Here is a 21,766-nt window from a genome sequence, read left to right on the forward strand (position 1 = left end):
TTTCGTATTTGTTTTTTACAAAATTATTTGTGTAAATGATATTTTTCAGTGTATGGAAATTTTTTTTCAGATCAGTTTTGATCCAAAATTTTTGTATAAAAGCAAATTTTTTAGGCATAGCATAATTAATAATTTAAGATCCACACCAATTTCTATATTATTATCATATAATGACAATGTATGTTGGCGTACACCGGGGCTCTTACCTACTTACATTATCAAATAAATAAAAAATGCGCTTTGAAGTAAATTTTTTGAATTTTTGATCTTTGCCAAATGCTTCTTTATTTTTGGATTATAAATATTTTTTTTAAAACAGATAAAAAGTGCAATTAATATTTTTTGTTTGAGGGAAAAATGGATTCTAATTTTTTTTTTAAGTTTGACTTTTAGCATGTGTTAGGTATTAATCAATTTTAATTTGTACTACGATAAGTTTACAATTTATAATTTTAATTATCGAATAGATAAAAATTGTAATTAATTTTTTTCTTTAGGTAGGAAAATGGGATCAATGTATTAACAAAAATTTATTGATGCGTATATTAAAGACGGATAACAAATATTTTCGAAAATTGATTAATTGTATTATAAATTCCATTGCGCAAAGTACAATATCTAGAAGTTTTTCCAAATAAAAATTTTTTATTTAACTTTTTATCAGTTTTAAGCAAAAAAGTACTCTTATGATTCTTCTTCTAAACGCTTAGTTTTCGAAATACCAATTCATGAAAAATTAAAAATGCAATATTCGGAATAATGTTCTTTTTTCATTCTCAATTAAGAGGGAATTTGCTTAGCTACCGCAGGTCCTCCGCTACGAATTTTTTTAATGCTATCAATATTGTAAAATCTCTATCTCTATTTAATATAAATGCGAAAGTAAGCATGTTTGTTTCTTTGTTTGTCACGCTAAAACTAGCGAATGGTTTTTAATATAGCAATATAGCTGATATATCAGAATAACACATGAGATATAATTTACAAAGATAGGTATATTAATAAAAAAATTAATAAAATTTAAAAATTAATTTAATTTGACATTACCATAAATTACAGATTTATTTAAAAATAGTCAATATAAAATATTTCTTCTCTGCCATTTTCTCATCTCTGATATACTCAATGAATAATTACTGTTATACATTTAAAAAAAATAGAAAACCATACATATATTTTACCTGTGTAAAACAATCCTTACCATTATTTCGAGTGTTATAGAAATGGGATAAGCGAGAGCAATCTTTATCAATCTTTACTTTTAAACCCAGCAAAGCTGGTGGGTATCACTCTAGTCCAAAATATTCTAATCTCTGCCAATTAGATTAACTCTCTCTATGACGATAATAAAATACTTTTGCTCATAATTATATTTATAAATATTTTAGCAGCCTTATGAATGTTAACAAATAATTTTATGGGAATTCCCTAATTGCTTTATAAATTAATTATTTATTAAACAACGAAACAAAAATATGGAATATTCAAAGTTGAATTTTAAATTAGAATATGTAAATGTTTTTAAAAAAATATTATTTATGTAATATCAGGATATAAGAATATTATGTAATACTACAAAAAAAACAAGTAGCGAAACCAAATAAATTCTGGATGATGTTTTAATATACGAAAATATTTTTCACAGACCCCCACTCAAATACATTTCTTAGAAACGAAAGCAATCAAAATGTACATAAATACTGGTAAAGAGAGTTCAGTACATATTCGAAGAATAATCTCTGAAGGTTAACAAGGCCTTTTTTTTAATGTTTTTACCGCTTTGGGAAGTTAGTCGTGTGGACTAACTAATGGTCACACTCACACGACTTCAATACCACACCGACTATGTACTGCCAATTTTTTTTTTTTTTCATTAGTTCCAAGTGAAAATTATAAAAAATATGTCGTATTTTGAGATTTCTCCATAAAAGCAATGTATTTTACGTCAATTTTCGAAAATTTATATCTTTAAAATATGAACGGTTACCTACCTATAAACAAATTTTGAGCCTTTAAATCAAATATTGTTATCATCCTCATACATCCCAAGTTCAAACAAATTTTCTTCGTTGCGAACATTAAATGATTACTACTAGATAAAAAAAATTGTGACATTTGAGAAAATTTAACGATTTATTTATACCATTGGGAAAACTAATGGTAGTATGAAAGTTCCCACGAATAAGGCAAATTCAACGGTTTCTCATTAATTAACATCCATCCTGCCATTCCTATTGTAAATTCAAAAACGTAGAAGGCTGAAAATTTTGTATCTTTCAGCTTTTTTATTGCTAGTCTTATTCTAAACTAAAATTTCATGAAATAAGCAAAAATTTTCAAATGAAAAATTAAAAAAGTCTTTCCTGAGTGTTAAAACTATATAGTATTTTTTATAAGATCTAATTTCACTTTCAGTATTTTAGAAACTCCCTATATTTACTAAACATGAATACGTTGATGGCCATGTTACACGACGTCGCAGAATTATCGATCGCATTTGTTTTTAGTAGTGTGCAATATACGTGAAAGGGGCGAATTTATATTACTTCTCTCGGCGATTCATTCAAGTTATCAATGAGAGAGGGTAGAAAAGTTTCATTGATTTTTATATTTTGCTTCTAGCCAAGTACAAACAAATGGTATTTTTAGTGTCGCCAAAAATTTTTGCATGGGCAGACCGGCGTTTAACTTTTTTAATACAAAAACTTTTTTTAAAGATATTTCTCAGAAATTTGTACTCTATGAAATTTAAAGATTAAAACCTTTACTTTCAAACTAAGTTTTGCACACAGCTATCTTGTTCCTTTTTTCTGCCTCTTACCAGGCATACTTGATTGAAATGGACGAAATCCATAATGACAATCGCAGTTACAGAGATCTATGTTACTGTCAGAGATATAGACGTAATTGTGTATAGCAATTATTTGGGCTTTTAACGGTAACAGTTTACAGCTTCTATTTAGAAGAAGCCACGTTTTTCATATATCCGATCCAATTTTCATATCTTTGACTTTATTATATTTTGTCTAAAATTTAATTATTGGTCCAAAATTATTATAAAAATACAAAATTAATCTGTTTATACTTCATTTTTTGACAAATTAATTTTTGAAGGTTTTGCTTTCAAATAATTATCGGAAGGTAATAATTTTTTTAATATTTAAAAAAAATTAATTTTTTTTCTACAAGATATGAAATAGTAAAGCAAGAGATTTTTTTTCTGATACAATAAAATTAAATGTGAAAAAAAGAGAAACACACGTATTGTAGTTTGTTATACTACTGTAGTGGTTTTAACATGCGCACGATGTTTCACTATTTTCTGTGATCTGAGTCGGATGGTTGGTGGGTATCTTACCTGTATTATAGTCAGTTTATAGACATACATAGGTGTCAATTAAAAATGACAGTAGGGTTTGTTTCAAAGTTATAAATTACAAAGCTATAATTTAATATCAATTTATTAAATAACATATATCAATTCACAACACAACATATTTTGATATTTTTTATGTAAAATTTTTCTAGGAAATTATACTTTATCTAATTGTAAACAAGCAAAACGCAACTTTGTCAGATTTTCTTCGTTATCGTACTTATCCGGTTGTTCGGGTCAAATGAAAATTGAACTTTTCATTTGAACTGAATATAATCCCACCCATCAATAATAATTTTGAAATAAATAATAAAGATTTTGAACTCGTCAGATCGAAATAAAACAGTTAATTAATTATTCATCTTTTTTTCCTTAAAATTTATGGAAGTTATAATTAAAATTGATATTTGACAAAAGATAATTAAAACTTAATTTATCATTTGGTAGTGTATAATAATAATATTTTCCAATATAAATCCATTAGTATAATAACTTTTAAAGCGAATGATACTGAAAAAATCTGAGAAATGTATGAAAATAGTGTAACATTTTGGAATATAAAACGAAATTTTTAATTTGTTTTTGATTTCTTGTGTCTTGTTATTAAGATAATGATCTTCTTGAATATTTTTTCAAATATCGTTTCAAAATGGAAAATGAATTATTGTTTACAGAGGTAAAATTAAATGTTGTATTTTTGAACACGAAATTAAAATAATTTTATAAAAATTTAACTTGACAGAATAAAATACAAATTATAAATTGTAGTTTTATAAAAATTTTGTATAAAATATCATAAAAATTTTAATTTTAGTAATATTAATCGAGAATGGTTTTACATTTAAAACGATCGTTTACTCAACCTTAACACACTATGAATTTGAGAGATAGAACAACATCAATAAACTTTTTATGTTAGAATTGCATTGCTCATTCACCCTTTTTCTGCTATTAATGAGTTTTGGGATACCCTGTTGACCCTTCTATGAATTTAAAATATAACATTCGCCTTTACGGAGTAATTTTGTTAATTGGCTTAACGCTGGGAACACTTTGTAAGAATTTATTATACGAAATTTTTACAAGAAATTATTATGCAGATGTATACTCTGTAACTCCATAAAAATTTCATTGTACGAATTTCGTATAAGAACATATTCTAATGTGTCCTTAGCATAAAATTTGAAAATGTTCTTTCCCATTGATACAGAATTTGTAACATGATTAACACTAGTTTCCAATTCCCACGACTGATATTATACGTGGAGGGCTAGAAAACATCTGAGGTTTCGTAAGTAGTAATAACTTTTAGAGAAAAATCAATGTTAGAATAATATTCATTACCAATACATAGAATAAAACAAAGTCACATCCGTCTATCTGTTCCTAAAAAAAAAATACGTTTAAAACTACGCAACGGATTTTGATGCTATTTTCTAATAGATAGAGTGATTCAAGAGGAAGATTTTTATGTATAATAAATGCATAATATATTAGAGTAAGGGGTTGTCATAAGGGTTGAAAGGGATGTTCATCAAAAACTTAAAAAGTTGTACATCGATTAAGCTCAAATATTGACAAAATATACAACCAGCTTTAAGAATTCTTTATATCTATTTTTAACCTTTGAGGGTTGGAAAATTGGAGCGAGAAAGTGGGAATGAATAATCGAATATTTTCAAATATACCCAAGTGGGTTATCAAATAAAAGAGCATGACATGTACATTACAAAACTGTAACCCCTACGCAAGAGGATATGGGGGACGGGTGAAAATGGGAATGTTGCCCAGCAAAGCGGGTAGTTTGCACCTAGTCAAATATAAAATAACTTTCGTTCGAAATATTTTTTCCTAAACTTAATTAATTCGACAGAAATAAATTGCAAAAATATTCCAATCTATTGATATTTCAGTATTGTCGTGAAATTACTTTTTTAAATGATAATTTTTTTAAGCCCCCTATATTTAATTATGTATAAACGCCAATGTAATTGTATATAAACACCATATATGGATGCATATACACATACACACACAACTCCATAAAATATATACATAATTCTTTCACTTCTCAGTATTCGACATTACTCTCGCTTGACTCTGGGATTGTGTTGTATGTAGTATACATATACTTACAATACAGAGCAAGTATAACAACAAAATTATAAATATTCTATTATTTTATTTTGAAATGTTTTTGTTCAATAATGAGTGAACCAATAAATAAATATTACATAATTCATAAAAATATGTGTAAAAGTGTGATTATTTTATTATTTAACAAATTAATAACAATTCTCTAGCAGTGAAGTTTTTGTTTAAAAAAATCCAAGTGTTTGTTTTTGTATATTTTTATAAATCAATTTTTATTTTGTGTTCATGTTATAATAATATTGTTTGTGGTAGTGAACCAGTGTGTATGCATGTATTTGTGTGTTAAAAAAAAAGGTTTTTACCTATTTGGAATGGATACTATGAGTTAATCTTTAGGGAAGTAACTATTACAAAGGAGGACCTGTTTCAGTTTATAGAGCAGGTACAATACTTATATTTCTATTCAAGAAAGTAATTTTTTTTGTATATAATACCGTTTTATTTTTATAAATTTTCTTATATTTTGGCTTGACCTTGATCTTAGAATAAACCTTAAAAGATATATTATTTACTGGTGTAAAATAATTTTAAGATAGGCCATTCTTATGGCATATTTTAACGAACCCACCCCTGATTACAAATATATTAAAATTTGCACCCTGAGTCCACCTTAAACAATGAGTTTTAGGCCGAAATTTTGTTGCAAGTGAATTTTTAATCTGGGTTTTTTATAGAAAATTAATGGCTTCACTTGTGTAATATATGGTTATGTAAAACTTACCGTGAATGAGGGAAGTGAGAGGGAGAATATACATTTATGCTCGTATATGTAGAATACTATTTTCAAGTTTCGCGCTCGCGTGCATACTTTTTTTATTCCCGCTTAAGAAATATGTCTGTCTCCAATGGATGTTTAATAAATTGCAATTGACAAAAAAAATCAGCCCCTAATAATATTTGCATACTATTTTTTTTTAAAGCTCGATGACAGATTTGAAGTTCGACTTCATTAGATTTAATTAAGATTGTATTATGTCTATAGAATCATTGACAAGTGAAATTTAAAAAACCCACGACAAATTAGGGTACGGAATCCTAAACTCGCACTTGAAACATATCTAAGAATATTTTCGCAATATCTAAAAACTCGCAATTGAAACATAATGCCACAGACAAACCGACAGACAGATTTTTTTGGTTCGGGTATTAAAAAATAGTAATATAGTAGGACCTCAATAACTCAACTTAGCCTTAGAAATTGAATAACAATTTAAAAATAATAATTTCTCTGACATCGAATGGTACGCCCCCAATTACTTAGAAATTGATAAGTCGAAATATGCGATAATCTTGATAAATCGAAAAACTCGATAACTTGTATTTCCTGAGATATATCATTTATCGAGGTTTTACTGTATTACTAAAGTGATGTACTTATTACAAAATTGGCTGAGGAATTGCGACAAATTAATTATTAAACCTGCTTATGCCGCCTTTGAAGTCTTTATAGATAATAACATTGTTTCATAAAATTACATCCTTCATCATTTTTAGGGACTATCCAGCAAGTTTTTTCGTATATGAAATAATTGATTTGTTTTAATCGAAGTTTGAGTTAAACATTTCTGAAATGTCAATAATCTTTAAAACTTTGTAACCTTGAATTTTGTTAATTTGTGGAATTGATTAAATAACGGAAATTTATACGATATTGTAGTCACCATTATATCTTATGTATAAGCCGTAAACTACTTATGCTAATTTTGGCTGTGTTATCTGGACCCCCAGCACACACGTACCTAAACATACCACTAGCAGGACATGGGTGGCGAATCTTTATATGTATCAATTATCATTGATACATAAAGGACATTTCCTACGCAATATCGATCAAAAACCATTGATTGGCCATCCCTGCACTAGGATATCCGTTTTTGCTCCGCTCAAGCTTCGCCTCGCGGCAACTTTTAATTTCCCCTACTTAATCTCAAATCAGCGATTTGGTTCACCCAATCTACAGTCTTTCTAATTCCATGCCATGATTTACTCTTGTGGCCCTGGACTCTTATTTCTTTTCATGAACCCTCTATATTGGCATAGACTCTTTTCGTCACAATGTAAAATCGGACCCTAGAAATCGATATAGAGTAATAGAGTACTTTGTGAATGCCTGTTTTAGATAATACGCAAATGAATTTTGTATTACTTACCATGTTGTGATTAGCTGTTTATGTTATTACCCGTAATAGTTTATTGATAGTTTTACTCATAGACAATAAATTATAATATAAATATTTATTATCTATGGTTTTACTCCAAAATAATCTCTTAATTGTAGCGACAGGTAGATAAGAAATTTTAATGAGTATTTTTAATACTTGAGTATCTTCATTATACTTCTTTTACAACTTTGATATATAAGGATGAATTTTGGTTGATTTCGAGTTGAGACATGATTGCGATGACTGACGATGATTGCATTGCTATCGAAATATCGATATTTAGCGACATGTAAGTCTGTTGTATGTTTTTTAATTGTATTTTTTAAATAGAATTTCTTCTTCAAATCGAACACAAAAAATTTTGCGATTGTTATAATTGCCTTAAGAAGAGCGTAGCCTAAAAAAACTCATCAGGTCTTTACAGTATTTCTTAAATTTTTTTGCTATAATTAAAAAATTCCATACTGGCTCCTTAATCCCATTTCGACTCTTGGTTCCATAGAATTCAGCATAAAAAAATACAACAGAAAAGATCCAATTACCAATAAATTTATAAAATTGGTTAAGGTAAGATTCAAAAAACCTTTAGTTTTAATATAATTTGCAAATAACTAGCTCCTCCAACAAATTTCGCCAAAGAGACGGGTTCCATTCGACTCAGCGTCAATAAATTCATCAGACTAACAAATTTCCACAATGAATTAAAGTAGGGACTTAAAAATCCTTAAGGAAGATATATTTTGTGAATTACTGGCTCCTCGACCACATTTCGGCCTCGGAGCTATTCGATACATAAATTTACCATTAAACTAAAGTACCGTGGCATGTAATGGTACCATCTATAAGCTACTTGATTAAATAAATAATTCAAATAACATTCCATCAGAATCAATATTCTAATCTTCTTCACTATAATCAGTTTTTTGTAATCTCTCCGTACATCGATAGTACCCAGTACGGTATTTATAATTAAATCTAGAGTCTTCTCTACATTGATTGGTGGTAATAAATTAAACCGAGTAATCCATTTTTTTTATATCTGAACAAATTAATATAATCAAATCAACAAACCGGTTTAAATAATTTTCACTTCAAAGAAAAAAAATTGATAACGGAACAATTGAAAAAAATGTAAGAATATTTAATTGCAAGTGTTTATACTCCAGATGCTGCCAAGCAGACCGTTGATTTTTATATTTTTTGGCGCGTACATTACGAATTTTTTGGACCTCTGACCGAATTTTACGATCCTCTTTAGCTAAGGCTATATTCTGATAAAGATAATCCAAAATTTAAGTCGATGAAATAAAAAGATTTTAAGTCATCGTCCCAAAAACAGGAAACTTAATAATTTCTCCGACTCAAATATGATTTGCATACGGTTCGCATTAATACGAGGAAAAAACCCAGAATTTATTGATTCTTAAAAAAAATTGTTTGCTGGATGCATTGGCTTCAGAAAATTATCCTAAAAAAGTCTATATGGTTTAAAGCGGGACTTTTTAGTTTCGCCCCCGCGGCATTGGGGCGAAGGGGGTTTATATCGTAAAGTAAATCAGGTAACTTTTAAAAGATTTTAAAAAGATCAAAATGCTTAAGTAACATCTAAGATATTTTTATTAAAAAATTCTTTTATGCATCTCCCCTTCCCATTCGGGGGGCCGAAAGACTGAAAATGAAAAATACCTTTTTTTTTTGCAAATTAAGACTTTTAATGATCTCGAGTTTCAGCCAAAATGTTAAATTTGATCAAACGTGCCTGTAAAGTATCAAATAAAATTCATCACCCTCTGGCCCCCTATACTGACCTATTTTCGGCCCTAGCTGAATCCTTGCCCTTAAGCCCCCTTTATCTCTTAATATACGTTCGACTTTTGGCTTCAGATAAGAACCGTATGAGGAAATTCACTTTGGGCTTTTTGTTTCGCCCACATATCATTCTATAATTTTCGATTTTATGCTCATCTATGGAATGTGAAATAACTTTCGAATGATATCAATGGATTATTCTGAGTAATGAGGACCCACAAACCATAAGAATCCAGTTCATTTCATTATTCGAGATTTTTCGAGTATCACTCCGAAATAAAATATATCTCTATAAATTATAGCTCAAGTGTTATTCTGATGTATGAGCTATATTTTTGTCAAGTTTCATTCCAATTCATTCGGTAGTTTTTGCGTGAAAGCGTAACAAACAAACAAACCTTATTTCTACATTCATTATATACTAGCTTGATACCCGCTCGCTTCACTGGGTTTAAAATCTCTCTTGATTTCACTTATCCTCCTTCCATAACACTCGAAAAGATTGTTTTACTAACAGCTAAAATATATTCACAGTTTCTATTTTTTTAAGTGAAAAATAGTCATAATTCATTGAGTATATCAGAAAAGATGGCCATGAATTGTTATACATTTACTATTTTATATTTTTACAGAAATCTTTAATTTATGGTTCAAAATGTTGATCATAGTTGGAGCAGTTAAATATCAGATTAAATTAATTTTTTTTAATATATCTTTATAAATTATAGATCATTTGTTATTATGATGTATGACCTATATTACTGTATAGTTTCATTCAAATTCATTCGGTAGTTTTTGCATGAAAGCGTAACAAACAAACATCCTTACTTTCACATTTATAATATATAGACATATTATTATCTACTATGAATTCATTATACAGTAGAATCTCGATAACTTAAACCTCGGTAACATAAAAACCTCTGTTACTTCAAAAAATACTATGTTCCCTTCCCATCAGAGCCCAAAACCTCTATAACTTAAAAGACGCAACCTCTATAACTTAAATAAATAATCTCTGTATAGGCCCTCAGTAACTACATAGAAACATGTACATACCTCTATATTAACTAGGGTACATAGAAACATGTACATACCTCTATATTAACCTTTACCTAACATAGACACTTGATAACTTAAAACCTCTATAACTTAAAATATTTTGTGTTTCCCTTGGACTTTAACTTATCGAGATTCTACTGTATTACGTAAAATTCGGTTTTTTTGCATCCCCCTCTCCCACCCTTATCACGCTGAGTTTAATTTTCTGCAAATACCTTACTTCCTTCTCACTTGATTTGGGATTGTACCTACATATTTAAAAATTAAAAAACCTTGTTTTTGCAGGTAGAATTTTATAAAAACATTATATAATTGTAACCAAAATTTTCTAAATAAAAATATTTTTCGTAAGTTTTATAAATATCGCCAGACCAGACATAATACAAATTGACAATGCGTGAATAATAAAATTGATACCCACGTGTATGTTTATAGAAATACCTATAGAGTAAAATACCAATATTTGTATTAATCATTTTATCACCTTACCGTATACGGCATACATCAACTGCGCAATGACCTATGTCAATAAAAAATTCCTCATCCCATATAAACGAAATTATGGGAATATTATGATATCATCGTAAAAAAATTTTATAATACCAATACATATATATTATTTAAAAGAAAATTTTCGAGGAAATTATTTGTTTATATAAATATTCAGTATAGATATAATTTTCATTTTTTACTTTCTGATAGAAATTTTTTGCATACTTATTATTCAATCACACTAATCACGAAATGCAATATTACATTCAGCATTCATTTTGATTGTTTTAAAAAGCCAATTAATAATATTAGCCCCGCAGGCAAAAAACAATATTTTTGTAGGTTTATAACTGTTTTATCTCAACCTATTGAATAACAAGTGAAAACAAACAATTGACTGAGTTAATTGTTGAAATACCATGTAACGATAGTGTTGATTACTCACATTACACACATACATAACTGATAATCCTATATTAATACATACTATAAAATTTGCATCTAATGTGTGCCCCCGTGAGTAAACATTGATGTTTACAAAAAAATGTTTCAAACAAAAGTTGTTTATTTTTTTATAAGGAACATTTTTTATATTTAAATTTTTGTTCTATCTCGAACAGTTAACAATGTGTGTGGAACCCTATTTTTTTTTTAACAGACCATGTTACTCGTTGATTATGAAGCTCTTTCTACGTGAAATAATTTTCAGATCGATCAAGTACCTAGTACCTACACCTATATCTTGAAGGCTGTGGCCCAGTTCATATCCTCTGTAGCTTTCACTTTTCTAAATGAATGACTATTTGCGTTATTGCGTTAATTTCTGTATCGCATTTTATAATGACTCCGTAATTCTCTGTATTCTTCTATTTTTTTTTTCTGAGCAGTTAGCTTTTTTGCCGACGTTATCACACAATAATTTTCATCCCCTATTTTTATCCCCTTTCAGAGCCCTTTTACACATTAAAAAGTAGCCTATGCCCTTTCTTGACTGTCTCTGTACCAAATTTTATTTAAATCGATTCAGTAGCTTAGGCGTGAATGCGTTACCCACAGACAGAGTTATTTTCCTTTCAGAGTCCTGGTAGGGAGAAACAAAACGAAGTTAGTTATGATTAATTTTCAATGTTTTACATTTAAATTAAAATTATTGAAAAATAACAATTAATTAAATTTTTGTTGCATTAGAAATTGTGAAAATAAGAGACAAAATTGCATAAATTATATTTTTTATTGGAAATTAACATAATTACATATTTATATTTGATAAAAAATATTATTAAATTTTCAATGTTAAATATATATACACAATCCGTAAACTTATATGTCTACCATACAATTATATTAATAAAGTATTGGTGTCATTACTATGGTAGCTAAACGCGTGCACGGAATGAGTACCTCAAGCTCGTTAATAGGTGATATTAGACTTTGGCTACATTAGGCTAAATAAAAAAAGATAACAGCCAATTGAAGTGAGATCAAAAAGTTTGCTGATTGTTTTATTCCATTAACTCTTCTTATTTTGGTGGAAAAAATCAAAAAGACCAAACGAAATCAATGAAAATTTTTGAATTTACATTTAGAAGATAGGATGGTAGTTTCACATAATCATTTAAATTTTAAATGTTCGATAGATTAAATTCATTTTTTTAATCATTTTATATTCAAAATATAATAGAAATTTATCATTTGTGTTGAAAAAGTTTACAAGATTATTGTTATTGTATGGTCATGTATAAATTATGATAAAAAATTATCACGTATTGTTAAAATGTGTAAAAAAGAATTATCTCAATTATTTTTTATTTTTCAAAAAAAAAAAAAGTTCATTTAGAAAAAGATAAATATGAAGTACCGGATCTAAATATTTTGCAAACTACAAAGATTAAGTAGGTATGGTAAAATTAAAAAAATCCCTGATTTGATCTTTGTATCTTTGAGGCTTTGCCGAAAAATCTAAATTGTACATTTTTGACGTATAGTATCTTGCAAACCTCAGTGTATTATTCCCCAATTTTGATTCTCACTAAGTATTATAGCTTCAAATATTTATCAAAAAAAAAATTTTAAATTTTAAATTGCATTCAAATCTGAACCAAATTCTCTGAATAAAAAAGAAAATCAAAATTTGTCAGTTGACTATAAATATTTTATATTACACCCCCACCCTCTTACAAAGACGGGACAAAAATATACTTAAAATGTGCGCATGAATATAACATATTAATTTTTTAAAATTTCATTTAAGACTGTTCTATACACAGTTTTAATTGGTGTGAAATCATTCTTTGACTGACGTAAAACTTTAATTTTTTCAAGAACCCTCTTAAATTGGTATAAAAAAAATTTTATAACGAAAAGCGGTTTTCCAGATAAGAATGGTTAAAGTTAAAATTAAATTTCAAGCACTGCGATTACACTCTTTTACTCTATCGATTTGAAATTTGGATATGTTATAGGTATTCATATATATCTGCCCTGGGTAGAATAGGGTTTTATCTTTCGAAAATCCTGTTAATTTTTCCAGTTTTTATTGTTATTTTCATTGTTGTTAATTATTTTCTTAATTGATAAATTTTTCAAAAATCGTAAAAACCAAATATACCCACAATATTATAAAAATCTGCCATGAATTACGAAATTTATTATTTTAAAATAAAAATTCCCTCTTTATGGTTTTTTTTTGCTAGGTGTGTTTATTATGCAAAACTTTCTCAATATCAAATTCATTTGATTTCAGAATGCATACTCCAATTGGAACATTGGAACGTGGTTTAAATGCTAATGAAATTTTATTCAGTGGTGAAACTTGTGACCTAGATAACGATCCATCATCAGATTTATCTACATCCAACAAAGATGAACAAGAAAATTTTACAAATAGGTAATTTTATTTTAATAATGTTTATTTCATAACTAGCGTTTACCCGTAGCATTATCGCGTGATTAAAGAAAGAAATAAAATTTGTTCAATAGACCGATCATAAAAGAATCCTATTTGATCATAAAAGAACCTTTCTTTGCATATTTTCTGAATAATCACGCTTTGAAGCCGCTGGTACAAATCTTGATCATGAAAACGTAATTCTTCTCGATGAATTTGGAGAGCGGAAAATAGTAGTAGTAATACAGTATCATACAATAAAAAATAATATTTTGGTGGAAATGTTGTAAAATTAAATTGATTTTTCTGTGTTTTAAGAAGCCAATATTAGCTCCTATTTTTATTTTTAAATAATAATTAACCACTTCTCCTTTTCTCCTGTGTACCTCAAAAAAGCTAATCTCGTTAATACCCGTAAATTTAACTTGTCATTCATGCTCTAGTTATAAATATTTTATATTCCATAAAGTTTGCAAAAAGTATTTTTCAATATTTTGTCTACCTGTTGTGTGGGTATTTCACAAACTAAGGTGATGTCTCTGGAATTACATTTCCAATTTTCAAATGAATACAAATATCAGGTGAATTGATATATATCACTTAAAATTATTCTAAAAAAAACTTTTATTTCGAGCGATTTTAAATTCTCGAGAAATACTCATCGTAAAATGAGTTGGATTTTTATGATTTTGGGTCCATATTTTTGTGTTTAGTGATTATGATTTTCGATTTTCTGACTTACAGCTCAATTTACTTTATGATGACATAATTAAGGTTTAAGTAGAGATCAATTTGCGTCAATTGTATTTCAAGGTATGATCAAATAACCCAAATAAATATTTACAAAAATATATAGTGTGTTTAGTTAAAAAATGGCCCATTAACTGTTTACGCTTATATTCTTATTCTTATTCTTTATTATTTAGCTCAAATAATTTGTACTATATTTTAAACTTTATATCACTGCAAAGTTGTTATACAGAATCTAATTTGGTAAAAAAATGATTGAAATACTTTTTTACCAAATTACGGAAGCATTGATTAACTAAATCTGAAAAATTTATCTATTTCAAATGAATGAATGTGTTTGACCACAAAATTTTATTATACCATGTATATAATTACATATATATGTAGGTAATATATATCAAGGTATACTAAGTTTAGTCCCAAGTTTGTAACACTTAAAAATATTGATGTTACGAAATTTTACATAGGTTTTAGTATCTTTAATATATGAATACATATTTATTATAACATTTACTAAAGTAGCAAAACCCACTATAGTCTCAATAAAAAATATTTTTTGGATCTGTGACGTAGTATAGAAAATGGCGCTAAAAGTATGGGCGCTAAAATATGATGGACAAGCCTCATTTAAAATACAATGTATTTTTTGCGTCACCATCGTTCTTTTATGTTTTAAAACACGTTTGATTTTATTCTCTTTAAGGTCAATGAATGATGATTTATTTGATTGACTGACAACCGACTTGAATAATGTGTTATCAGTGTGGGTGTAACAAAAGCTATGCTTATTTTTCCATATACTTATATAACTCTAAAAATAAAATAAATTTTCCTTTTTAAAATAAAGTAGTCGAATAAATAAGCCGGAAAATGCTGAAAACTTGTCCAAGTGCATCGAGTTAGGAACATTTATCACCACTATTTTCTGTCTTGATTAGAGCAAGCAAGTTTCAATATTTTGCCTGGCATTGACTCTGGTGATTTCTTAACATGAATGCGGGGTCTAAATTCCCCAATACTCAATTTTTGGGGGCACAATTAAAATAAAAATTATTTTTCAATAAAATATTTAAGGTAGTACGAGCGCCAAGGCAAGTTTAGATGGTTGAAATTGTACCTTTTTTTCAACTTTGATCTTGAATTTTGTTATAACATCATGAATTTAGACGAAAAATAAGAATGATATTTTTCGATATCTGCCAGAGTTTTCGAAATATCGAAAGCTAAATAATTAAACAAAATTTGCAATTTTCGATATTTAGAAAATTACTCCAGTTATCGAAAAATTGAATTCTTACTTTTTGTCTTATATTGTCAAGTTACATCATAGTTCAACACAAAAATAGAAAAAATATTTTTTTTTTATTTTTATGTCCTGACTACCATGCTCATACATCCTTAATTAATCAGATACACCAGGTGTTTTTGTTTTCAATAATTTATTAAGGTTTTAACTTTAACTTAAATAGTTCTTTTTAATTTCCACCGACTAGTTTTGGAAAAATGTATGAAAACATATCATCCATCTACTGTTTTCAAATAAGACCAATGTTAAAAATGCCTACTTTTAGAAGTCATTTATTTATTTGAATAATCGGGCAATCTCCCCTAAAATTTTCAGAATTTATTTAGACTTAGTCCGTTTAACCATAAGACCAATGTTAAATATGCCTACTTTTGAAGTTATTTATTTATTTAAATAATCGGGTAATCTTCGCTAAAATTTTCAGAAATGATTAAGACTAAGTCCAATTTTCCTTGTTGTCCGGCAGGTTTTCGATTTTCAACATTTTATGTTTTTTCCGGTTTATTTATTCGACTAAATTGTTCTAAGTGTAATGCATATTATTATTAACTTATAAATATACTTATGATCACTCTATATACTTAAATATCATACTTCATACAATACTTAAATACACACCGTAGTCAGTCGTAATAACTAATAACAATTTTTAATATCCAATAACAATAAACTGATAAATTTCTTTATAATCTATTTTGAAAAATAAAATAAAAATTATCTGTGTAAAAAATCCACTTGACATCGATATACAAATGGAATGAAAATTTTCATCTGTTTATTCAATGAAAACTATTTATTTTAGCACCATAAAAAGGTATCAATCCTTAGTGAATATTGATAAGATTGTCAGAAGATTTCGTTCAAAAAGCGATAGTTGGCAATTTTAAAATGAAAGTCTATTTTATTTTTTTACGAATTAACTTGCATTTACTTTTAAATATCACTTCGTAAACTGTAAAATTGGAACAAATGAACAAGTTAAGATTTCAAGCCATATCTCAGAAACCACTCGTTTATGCTTAAAATCATTTCAATTTTTGTATTTTTTAGATCAAAATTACCATATGTATAAAGTTTCATTTGAAAGAGACAAAAAAAGTTTTCTTTACCGCTTTGAAAAAGTCGCAAAAGTTACAAGCAATTCAAATGACAACTTCCGATCTTCCGCAGTCTTCCGGTGATATTGGTTCCGCATGTTTAAGAACCAGGTGGAAATTTATTTTAGAAAGATAGTCTATGAATGTGTGAAATTTCGAATGTAATGAACCAATTTTACCACAACATTCCAATAGGCGAAGCAATAAAGGCAGACCACACACATCAAGATTTGTTTATAAGAAATATTTTCTTTCTCGGAGCAAATCTTTTATGCTCAGAGTACTCCGCACATTATTCTTACAATATAGCTCCACACATTATCTATATTTCTCATCATTTCTTTTAAAATAATTTTTGATAATGTGCGTTGAACATTGGACAAATCTTCCGACTTTGTCCTTCACGATCCCATTTTCTTATATTAATTCTTGAAATTTCTGAGAATTTACGGTGGAAGTTAGAATTTTTTAACTACTAGCAGATACTTACACATTATAGTCCGGGCAAATTAGGAATTTGGTCCGTTAAATTCTGAAACAAGTAGCTTCTCAAAACGGAAAGTGTTTTTTTAATCGTCAAATGGCAATAAAACTTTCAATTGACAGATAATTTTTTTAATCCAAAAGCTTTTTAAGGATGTACGAGCACCAAGACAATTTTAAATAAAAAGCTTGATTTTTTTTATATGAAGTTGGACCAAGTGTAAATCAATTCTGAAAATTTTAGGGGGGGGGGTTCTCGATTGTTTAAATAAATAAATGACTTCAAAAGTAGGCATATTTAACATTGGGTTTATGGTAAAACGTTAGATTAATCCATAGATTTCTGCAAAACTAGTCGATGGAAATTTAAAAAAAAATTATTAAAATTAAAATTAAAACATTAATAAATTATTGAAAAAAAAAACCGACTAATTAAGGATGTATGAGCTAGGTAGTGTGGACACAAATTTAAGAAATATATATTTTCAATATTGTTGCGAATTATGTTATAACTTGACAATATCAGACGATAAATAAGAATAAAAATTTTCGATATCTGGAGTAATTTTCAAAATATCGAAAATTGAAGATTCTGTTTAATTATTTATCTTTCGAAAGCCAGGGAAGATATCGAAAATTTTATTCTTATTTTTCGTCTACATTCATGAAGTTATAACAAAATTCATCATCAAAGTTGAAAAGAAAATACAAATAATTTTAACCCTAAATCTAAAATTGCCTTGGTGCTCGTATTATCGTAAAAATAAGCAATTTTTTACACATACCAGGCTAAAAAATTTAACAGTTGCTCAAAATTTTTAGAAACTTACGTAAGAACTGCAATAAGGGATTAGAAAAAATTTTCTTCTACTATGCAGGCGGACTTAAGAGTACTACAGACAACACTGTAATTTGTATATAGAGGTAAATAAAACGTACTTGAAAAATCAACATGTCTTTATCTAACACATATATAACAAATATCTAGCATTTCTATCAAACAACATGATCATATAATATTTCGTCATGTGACTTCAACACATTTTATTCGTGTTTAAAATTTTTATTAAGCATATGGTAATGGTAATCATTGTGATTGTGTATGAAGACTGACGGCTCCGGGTTTTGTTTGTAACAAACAAAAAAATGTACTGTTATTAAAAGTCCTCGATATGTGTGATAGTTCAGTGAATTTTTGTGATTTATTTTTGTGTTCTTTTCGTTTCTTTATGTGTTTTTTGAGTTAACAACAAAAAAACATCATGGTATTCCCGATTGCACCAAAAAATAATGTTATCATTACCAAACAGACGGATATGTTTATTGTATCAGATGTCAGGTTTGTTTATTATTTTGAAACTTACGTCTTATTTTTTTTTTGAGATGAGCAAAGTCCTTGTTTTCCTCCTAAAAATTTCTTATCAATTTTATTTTAATATTTTTATACTATAGTGGCATTTTTACTTATTGCTAGATAGAATGTATTTAAAACAAGAGAAGTTACTTTAAATGTAGTAATTATGTTACCTTGAAGAGATTTTTTTCAATTCAATATGCTGTATTGTATTGCCTGATGTTGCTTTAAAATTTTATTATTTTTCGAAATAATATGTCACATTCTAAATTAGTAATAAAATATTTTATTGAAAAATATGGTTTTACTGTTTGAAATTTAAGACAGTAATTTCATAATGTTTTTAATTATTTTGCAAGCAGATAATCCAAAAATATCTTATACACGCGCTTAATTTCATTTATCTAAGAATCACATATTCGTTTCGTGCGTGAATTTCGTTTCCATGACAACGATACACTACTTTAATTATAGAATTGTATGGATGCATATAGAATTGTATGGATTGCATTGAAAACTTACATTTAAAATTTAATATTCTTGTTTCACAAATTTAAATAAATAATTATGATAATTTACATTTGAAAAATAATATTTGTACAATTTGATTTCTTATTTTCACAATTTTTAATGCATTAAGTTTAATTAATTAGTGTTTTTCAATCATTTTAATTTGACAGTTTCTATATCATTAACATGTAAAGAATTGCAAATTAGTCATAACAGCCTCCTTTAACTCCAAAATTTTTCACTTAAAGCGCTGGCATCGATTTTATTATCCCTACCATGACTACGCACACAACGAATAGAAAGAAGTAAAAGAATCACATTTGGTTTACCATACGGTCATAGACAGATTCATGTCAAATATTTTTTATTTTAACGGTATTGGATTATTTTTATTTCGCAAAATTTTTACCAAATGTGCGCTATTTTTATTAATAGTTATTTTAAACTGTTCATTGTTGGCGTTCATTGTTGATCTAAAAAGTATTGAAAATAAAAGTATCAGCAACAAGCATTATCTACTCCGTTTGGGTCCTACTCAGCTGTTTCGAAGAATTGAAATAAAATTTTGCTGTTCGTTTATTAGCACTCCATATCAACAGTTTTAGCATTATCTAGTTTGGGTTATACACAACTCTTTCGAGGAATTCAAATAAAATTTTGCTGTCCGTTTATTAGCACTCCATATCAATAGTTTTAGCATTATCTAGTTTAGGACATACACAACTATTTCGAGGAATTCAAATAAAATTTTGTTTTCCATTTATTAACACATCACATGTTCATTTCATTAATTTATTAACAGATGTTACAAGTTTGCGATTTTAATATGGCTGCTTACTTTCGCTCCGTATTTTGTTTAAATTTACAAAAAAAAAACCATTCAGATTATATCCTTATCCGTATCCCTTCTCTATATCCCTATATATATTACAAATTTGAAAGAAAGGTTGTTTGTTTGTGACGCTTTCACGCAAAAACTACTGAATGGATTTGATTGAAACTGTACAATACTCATACATCAGAAAAACACATGAACTATAATTTATAAAGATATATTTTTAAAAAATAATTAATGAATTAATTAAATTTATCTATGAGCATCATTTTAAACCATAATTAGAGATTTTTGTAGAAATGGTAAAAATACTATTCATGGCCATCTGTTCTGGTATTCTCAATGAATTATGAGTATTTTACATTTAGTAAAAAAAATTGAAAATTGTACATATATTTTACTTGTGCAAAACAATTCCTATCCCTATTTCGAGTGTTATGGAAGGGAAATAAGTGAGAGCAAGGGAGGTGAAGGCTATAACACGGTGATCTTCACTAGTTTTTACTTTAAAACACAATAAAGCGGGCGGGGATCGAACTAATAATATAATTTTAATATGAGTTTTGTTTAATTTAAAAATAATTTCATTTTTGAACATTAGCTGAACATTTACTATGTTGGACTTTCCCTAGTAGACTCTGAGAGCTAGGTAAAGAGCACAGAGACTCGCTGTACAATGACATTCCAATTCATTTGTCCTCTTTGTGTCGGTGTTAGTAAACTTGAGTGTAAGTAGAAAGAGATAGTGCTATTACAGATTATAGTATGTACAATAAGACTATTTACTCATATTTGGAAAGAGTATATATTTATTTCTTAAATTAATATACAGGTGCTTAATAAATATATTGAAACAGTTCTAGGATTGTAAGTACGAGGTTTGCCAATGTAGTGTGCGATTTTGAAAACACTATAAGACAAAAACCCATCAATTTTTTTCATATATTGATGAGTTAAAGCAATGACGACTCATGAGATGACGTCCATTCGGGAGTACATTCGTTTAGGCGGCCTTGTTATTCCTTACATTTCACAGGATTTGTACCACCTTTTGACAGTTCGATTCTTTCAATGTTTCAAATGCTAGTTTTCGGATATCTTGGTATGTTTTCTCCCTTTCCCGATTTTTTTCAGGTAAACTCACAAAAAAAGTACAAAGTTGTCAGATCCGACGAATTTATAACTTAATTCGCTTTATTTATTTAAAAATACTATTTACTTAAGGCTCAATTTATGTAATTTATTTAAATGCGTTTTTATGTATTTTTAGACCGTAAAAAATAAATTAATGTGTTTTTGTCTTTAAAATCGCACATTTCCCTACCCCACCTGTATATTTACAAAACACCCTATATACAATGTTTCAAGTATGCCATTTGTAGTGAAATTCACGTTCAATATATTGACCTCTAAGGCTCGGAATAAAGTACATCAATTAGAGTGTTGTTTTTCACACTTGTGATCAAAAAAGAAAAGTATAGTAATTTTA

At 27.8% G+C, this 21,766-nt stretch overlaps 1 protein-coding gene across 2 annotated transcripts in view; it reads left to right on the plus strand.

Annotated features, from left to right (window-relative positions):
* Positions 1–5,789: 5,789 nt before the first annotated feature.
* Positions 5,790–21,766, plus strand: part of LOC123295583 (mitogen-activated protein kinase kinase kinase 13) — a 30,210-nt gene continuing 14,233 nt past the window's right edge. The window contains exons 1-2 of one of the 2 annotated variants that reach the window (XM_044876988.1): positions 5,790–5,912; positions 13,799–13,942. In XM_044876988.1, coding sequence (XP_044732923.1) covers positions 13,800–13,942 — 143 coding nt within the window. In that variant the 5' untranslated portion in view covers positions 5,790–5,912; position 13,799. Of the gene's footprint in view, positions 5,913–13,798; positions 13,943–18,741; positions 18,918–21,766 lie in introns of those variants that run through there. The other variant, XM_044876989.1, reaches the window with a different exon arrangement.

The sequence above is a fragment of the Chrysoperla carnea genome, chromosome 3, assembly GCF_905475395.1.
Source record: "Chrysoperla carnea chromosome 3, inChrCarn1.1, whole genome shotgun sequence".
In the NCBI taxonomy this organism is placed as follows: domain Eukaryota; kingdom Metazoa; phylum Arthropoda; class Insecta; order Neuroptera; family Chrysopidae; genus Chrysoperla; species Chrysoperla carnea.